The sequence below is a fragment of the Suricata suricatta genome, chromosome 9 (genome assembly GCF_006229205.1).
Source record: "Suricata suricatta isolate VVHF042 chromosome 9, meerkat_22Aug2017_6uvM2_HiC, whole genome shotgun sequence".
Classification (NCBI taxonomy): domain Eukaryota; kingdom Metazoa; phylum Chordata; class Mammalia; order Carnivora; family Herpestidae; genus Suricata; species Suricata suricatta.
Genome location: NC_043708.1, coordinates 134603550 through 134609349, shown reverse-complemented (window position 1 = coordinate 134609349; position 5800 = coordinate 134603550). Strand labels below are relative to the sequence as shown.

At 62.7% G+C, this 5800-nt stretch overlaps 1 protein-coding gene across 1 annotated transcript in view; it reads left to right on the top strand.

Annotated features, from left to right (window-relative positions):
- Positions 1 to 5800, top strand: part of KIF7 (kinesin family member 7) — a 35987-nt gene that overhangs the window by 28959 nt on the left and 1228 nt on the right. The window contains exons 13-18 of the mRNA XM_029952296.1: positions 1909 to 2106; positions 2385 to 2510; positions 2623 to 2799; positions 3672 to 3887; positions 4526 to 4732; positions 5414 to 5612. Of these exons, the coding sequence (XP_029808156.1) occupies positions 1909 to 2106; positions 2385 to 2510; positions 2623 to 2799; positions 3672 to 3887; positions 4526 to 4732; positions 5414 to 5612 (1123 nt within the window). The remainder of the gene's footprint in view (positions 1 to 1908; positions 2107 to 2384; positions 2511 to 2622; positions 2800 to 3671; positions 3888 to 4525; positions 4733 to 5413; positions 5613 to 5800) is intronic.

The window sequence follows — 5800 nt, the reverse complement described above, 5'->3', positions numbered from 1 at the left end:
CTTTGAGATTGATTGTCCAATTTGTAGAGGGGCCAGATGGTAGTGCAGAGACTGACTAGGCAGTTGCAGCAGAGGAGGTCATTAGCATAACCAAGGAGTCGGAAGTTTTTCAGGAGACATTGTAAGGGCGTGAGCACGCGTTCTGGTTTAGATTGGCTGTTCCCCATTCTAAAGCCCCGGAGAATCGCAGGATAATGAAGGGTGTCGCCTAGATTGTTCCTTTGATGCAGAAAAGTCCTGGGGTGTGATCAGAGACGTCTCTCCCAGAAGCCGGAGAATCGGAGGGGATCCTGACACACGTGCGATTAGGGACAGGATCCCGGATAGGCTTAGATTTTGGGGAACTTACCCAATTGGCTGCTGAGCCTTGCAGGAGGGCCACAGCCTGGCCGGGGCAGTTTTCTGGTTGTTTTTTTTTCTTCACCAAGGTGAGGTCTCTGATCAGGTCAAAGGAGAGAGCTCAGCAAGGGGTCTCTTATCTCCTTTGTTAGGGAAATTTGTATAGGCAGAAGGCAAGTAACAGGACAGGGAGGTGGGAAACTTAGAAGGACATTCTGCCTTGACCGCACCCGCCTGGCCACTCTCCTGGCGGAGAATTAGGTGCCTCTTGGCTTTGGCAGGTCGGTATAAACCCCCGACACGGATCAGGACCAGGTCCTGATTCTGCCCTTAGTCATGCGAGGCCACCACGGTACCGCAGGTCTGGGCTCATTCAAACTTCGTAGGATCTTGTCCAGTGGAGCTACAGAGACAATCACACACACACATGCACCCACAGAGTCCGCTCAAGGGAGGAGTGGCCCCCCACACGAAGCTGGGGACTCAGAACTCCTCCCCCGGGTTTCGGCACCAGATGTAAGATTTAATAGATGGAAGCAAAGGCAAGAGGAAAGAGAGACCAAGTTATGGAGCCAAGAAAGCCTTTATTGGAGTCTGCGATTCCCGGGCCAGGTTCCGTGGCTCTGGAGTGGGGAGTCAGGGAAGTCACGCCTGGTCCAGGAGGGCAAGGTGTTTTATGGGTGCAAGAGTTCCGGGTTTGACCTCAGGTGGGCAGGTAGCCAAGTAAGGGCATCTTTGGACGGTGGCAGGATACGACTGGCTGTTCACGTCGGTGGGGTGGGGGGTGCTGGAATCCATGGTGAGGCATTCCAGTTTGAGACAGTCCAGATTGGAGAGTGGGGGTCGTTGGTCCCTGGCGGTGCCTGGAACTATTCTCTGACCCGCAATAAAATGGCCGCTTGGTCGCCTTCCTAAAGTAACTCTTACAGAGAGAGAGAATCCCAGCAGGCTCCACGCAGAGCCCAATGCAGGGCTCCATCTCACAAACTGTTGAGATCATGACCTGAGCCCAACTCGGATACTTAACTGAGTGAGCCACCCAGCTGCCCCCATCCTGTTTTCCACCCTTGTATGATCTTATCCATCTACTCACCCACCCTTCCATCTACCCGTCTTTCCTTCCTCCCTCCCTCCCTCTTTTCCTCCCTCCCCACTTTCCTCAGCTCAGCTGTCCAACAGTTCAGTAGCACGGTCAAGAGCACAGGCTCTGGAGCCTGACCCCTTGGGTTTGAATCCCAGCCCTGCCATTTACTAGCTCTGTGTCCTTGGTCAAGTTTCCTGAGCTCTCTGTGCCTCGGGTTTCTAATCTACAAAGTAGGGATACTGAGAATCCTGTTTTTCCCATGGGCTTGTCAGGATCATCTGCTACACACGGAGGCCTTGAAGTGGGCCTGGTTCAGAGCAGATGGCCTAGTAGCTCCCATCTTTTGCTGTCACGAGTCCATTACCCACTGGCCTCTCTTCCCTTCCGGCCCCCTCCCATGATCGTCCTTTGGCCCCGCCCACCCTGGTTGAGTGGCGGGAGTGGTGCCCTCTTGCGGTGGCCCAGCCGAGGCTTTGTGGGTCCAGGTGCTGAAGGAGAAGAAGCAGGCGACCGAGCGGCTGGCGTCGCTGTCGGCGCAGAGCGAGAAGCGGCTGCGGGAGCTCGAGAGGCACGTGCAGCTCATGCGGCAGCAGCAGGGACAGCTGCAGCGGCGGCTCCGCCAGGAGACGGAGCAGAAGCGGCGCCTGGAGACCGAGATGAACAAGCGGCAGCACCGCGTCAAGGTCGGGTTGGGCGGGGCGCCTGGGGCCCGTGCAGGAAGCCTCTCCCCCCAATTCGCAGCCGAGTGACTCCTAAGCGGGCGGCTTGGTGTCCCTGATAGTGTCCCCGCACCCGGGATCAGGGAGAGCAGTGGGAGACCCGAGGGGTGGGAACTGGGGGATGAGCGGTGGCCAGCGGCCTACAGGAGCAGGACAGGTGTATGTCCTGGGCCCCGCGAGATGCGCGGCGGCCGGCTCCGGAGGGGCCCTGCCCCTGAGCCGCTCCCCTGGTGTGTCCCCAGGAGCTGGAGCGGAGGCACGAGCAGCAGCAAAAGATCCTGAAGATCAAGACGGAAGAGATCGCGGCGTTCCAGAGGAAGCGGCGCAGCGGCAGCAACGGCTCCGTTGTCAGCCTGGAGCAGCAGCAGGTGCGCCCGGTGTCCCTGGGGCGCGGGGGCGGGGCGCTCGCCATTCTCCGCCCACCCCCGACGGCCCATTCGGCCAGGGGTGAGAGCTGAGTTCCCTCCCCGACCCCGTCAGAAGATCGAGGAGCAGAAGAAGTGGCTGGACCAGGAGATGGAGAAGGTCCTGCAGCAGCGGCGGGCCCTGGAGGAGCTGGGGGAGGAGCTCCGCAAGCGGGAGGCCATCCTGGCCAAGAAGGAGGCCCTGATGCAGGAGAAGACGGGGCTGGAGAGCAAGCGCCTGCGGTCCAGCCAGGTGAGGGCCCAACGGGGAGGCCCTGGCCTGTTGGGTCTGAGCGAGTCCATCAGGTGACCCCTTCTGGTTGAAGTCCCTCTAGCCCACAACCCTGCCAGGGGAGGTTCCTTCAGGTGATATCCCTGCCAGCTAAGTTCCAGCTGTGTGAAGCTCTGTCCCACGGGGCCGTAGCCTGTGGATCCCTTGGGCACCCGGGACACCAGGGTCTGTACATGCAGATTCTGACTCACAGTAGAAGACCCTCCCCCTCTATGCACCCTGCCCCTCTTCTCACCCTCTTCACCTGCTCTGGGCGCTGCAGGCAGAAGCAGGAATAGCAGGTGTAGGAGGAGGGTGGCCACGGAGAACCGGCCTCACAGGCGCTGGAGGCAGACAGACCTGGGCAGACGGCGGCCTCCCTAATGAGCAGTATGGTCCCCTCTGTGTCACTGCTTCCTCTTGAGTAAGGAGCTTCTGAGCCAGTACCCGCTGCGGTCAAGTGGAGTGGGAAGCGGGGTGGGCGTCAGACGCAAAGCCCAGAGCCTGGGCCCAGCGCAGGCTCTCAGGCTCGGTGCCCTCAGGGGTCCAGAGCGCTCTGCAGTGCGGCAGGGTTCAGGGCGCTGCTGGATCGCCGGTGCTGCCTCCCTTTTGCCAAGAGTGCCTTTTCCTGTGCTTGTTGGGATGCTTCTGGGCCCCTCCGCAGAGGCTCTGGTCCCACCGGCCCAGCTGCCGCAGAGCGGAGAGCCAGGCCCGCTGGCCTCGCAGCACTCCTGATCGAAGGGCTCTTGAGGGAAAGGCCCAAAGCCCCTAAGCCTCCCGGGACCGGGCCGCTCCTGTGACCCCTGGGAGGCTGGCGCTGCCCTCCCTGAGCCCCGGTGGCGCCACCCCCCCAGGCCCTCAGCGAGGACATCGTGCGCGTGTCCAGCCGGCTGGAGCACCTGGAGAAGGAGCTGTCGGAGAAGAGCGGGCAGCTGCGGCAGGGCAGTGCCCAGAGCCAGCAGCGGCTTCGCAGGGAGATCGACGCCCTGCGCCAGGAGAAGGACTCACTGCTGAAGCAGCGCCTGGACATCGACGGCAAGCTGCGGCGGGGCAGCCTGCTGTCGCCCGAGGTGAGGCCTGTGGCCGGGCCTCCGGGTCTGCCTGTCGTCGGCCCGGCCCGGTACCGGGCCCTGCTGTGGCCCGACACACTGTCTCCAAGAGCGAGACCCAGGGCGCGGGGCGGATGCAGCCGGTGTGCTGGCTCAGCCCCCGTGGCAGGGACACACTGCTGGACCCAGGGTGCGTCCTGTGCCGTGTCTGCCCACGTGTCCAGGCCTCGGCTCCCTGCATGGGAACATGTGTGGGTAGCACGTCCCCGTGCCTTGTGGCCAGTCCTTGAGCAGCAGACAGAGCCTTGTGATAAACTCACCCCAGTGCACCCTCTGGTGCCCATAGCAGACCCGCCGTGCCTTCCCTTTGGCATCGGGCACGCTGCTTCCTGCTGTGCATCGTGCGACAGGCAGTGGTGCCACCGAGAGCAGCCTGTTAGCAGAGCCTGGCCTCCCCCTGGGGGCGGGGCTGTGATGGCAGCTTCTTGTCCCTGCCATATCAGTCAGGGACCCTTTGGATGTGCTGTGTGCTCAGGACGAGGTGACGCGGTGTCTCCCTTGCGGCTGGTGCTGGCTGTCTGCCCGGGGCCGTCGTCCGGGGAGTGGGTGTGCGTGGCCCCCCTGGGCCCCCCTCCTCTACGACTGTCCGTGTCGCACAGGAGGAGCGGACGCTGTTCCAGCTGGACGAGGCCGTCGAGGCCCTGGACGCAGCCATCGAGTACAAGAACGAGGCCATCACGAGCCGCCAGCGGGCGCTGCGGGCCTCGGCCTCCCTGCTGTCCCAGTGCGAGATGAACCTCATGGCCAAGCTCAGCTACCTCTCGTCCTCGGAGACCAGAGCCCTGCTCTGCAAGTACTTTGACAAGGTGGGTCAGGGCTCCTGGGCCCTCCCCCACCTGCCCCGTGCTCGTGTGGGGGAGGGGTCCGCTGGCAGCTCCAGAGAGAGCCGTTTCCTCCCAGAGTCAGGGACAGGGTGAGGGCCAGCTCCAGTGTCCAGGGCTGCCTCAGACTCTCCTTACAGCCTAACTTTCTTAGTGACACTAAGACCCAGTCTCCTTTCCCCCTGCCACTTTCCAGTCCCCTGGCCCCTTCAGTGTGCCCAGATCCGTATTATCACCAGGGATGGTTTTGCACCCAGGGGACATCTGGCTGTGTCTGGAACCACTTCTGGTCCTCACAGCGGTGAGGACCAGGGATGCTGCTAAACCTCCAGCACGCAGGACAGGCCTCCACAACCCCAGGCTCTCTGCCTACAGCAGCAGTAGTGCCAGGACTGGGAATTCGGGCCTCAGTGGGGCTCTGCCTGGGGGCGAAGGGGCGTGAGGCAGGGGTAGAAAGTAAGCTTCCTCTGGCCAGCTGACTTGTCATCTGGAAATCCCTGCCTAGGACACTGTCGAGAAGGTGTGTGAGGGCAGGTCTCGGCTCAGCAGGACAGCCTGGTGCTTCCTTGGTGACGTCCGTGGGCGACAAGGTCGCCAAGTCCCTGCTGTCCCTGGGTGGACATGATCAGCACCCGGGAGCTGAGCCTGACTGGGGTCTTGGGACAGGTCGTGACACTCCGAGAGGAGCAGCACCAGCAGCAGATTGCCTTCTCGGAGCTGGAGATGCAGCTGGAGGAGCAGCAGAGGCTGGTGTACTGGCTGGAGGCGGCCCTGGAGCGGCAGCGCCTGGAGATGGACCGCCAGCTCACGCTGCAGCAGAAGGAGCATGAGCAGAACGTCCAGCTCCTCCTCCAGCAGAGCCGCGGTGAGGCGCCCCTGCCGCCCTGTGCCTGCCCTGCCCCCGCCTCGGGCCCCCACCTCCCTCCGCCCCCCTCACCTCCCCCCTCACCTCCCCCCACCTCCCTCCGCCCCCCTCACCTGTCTCTCCCCTCACCTGTCTCCCCCCTTCACCTGTCTCCCCCCTTCACCTGTCTCCCCCTCACCTGTCTCCCC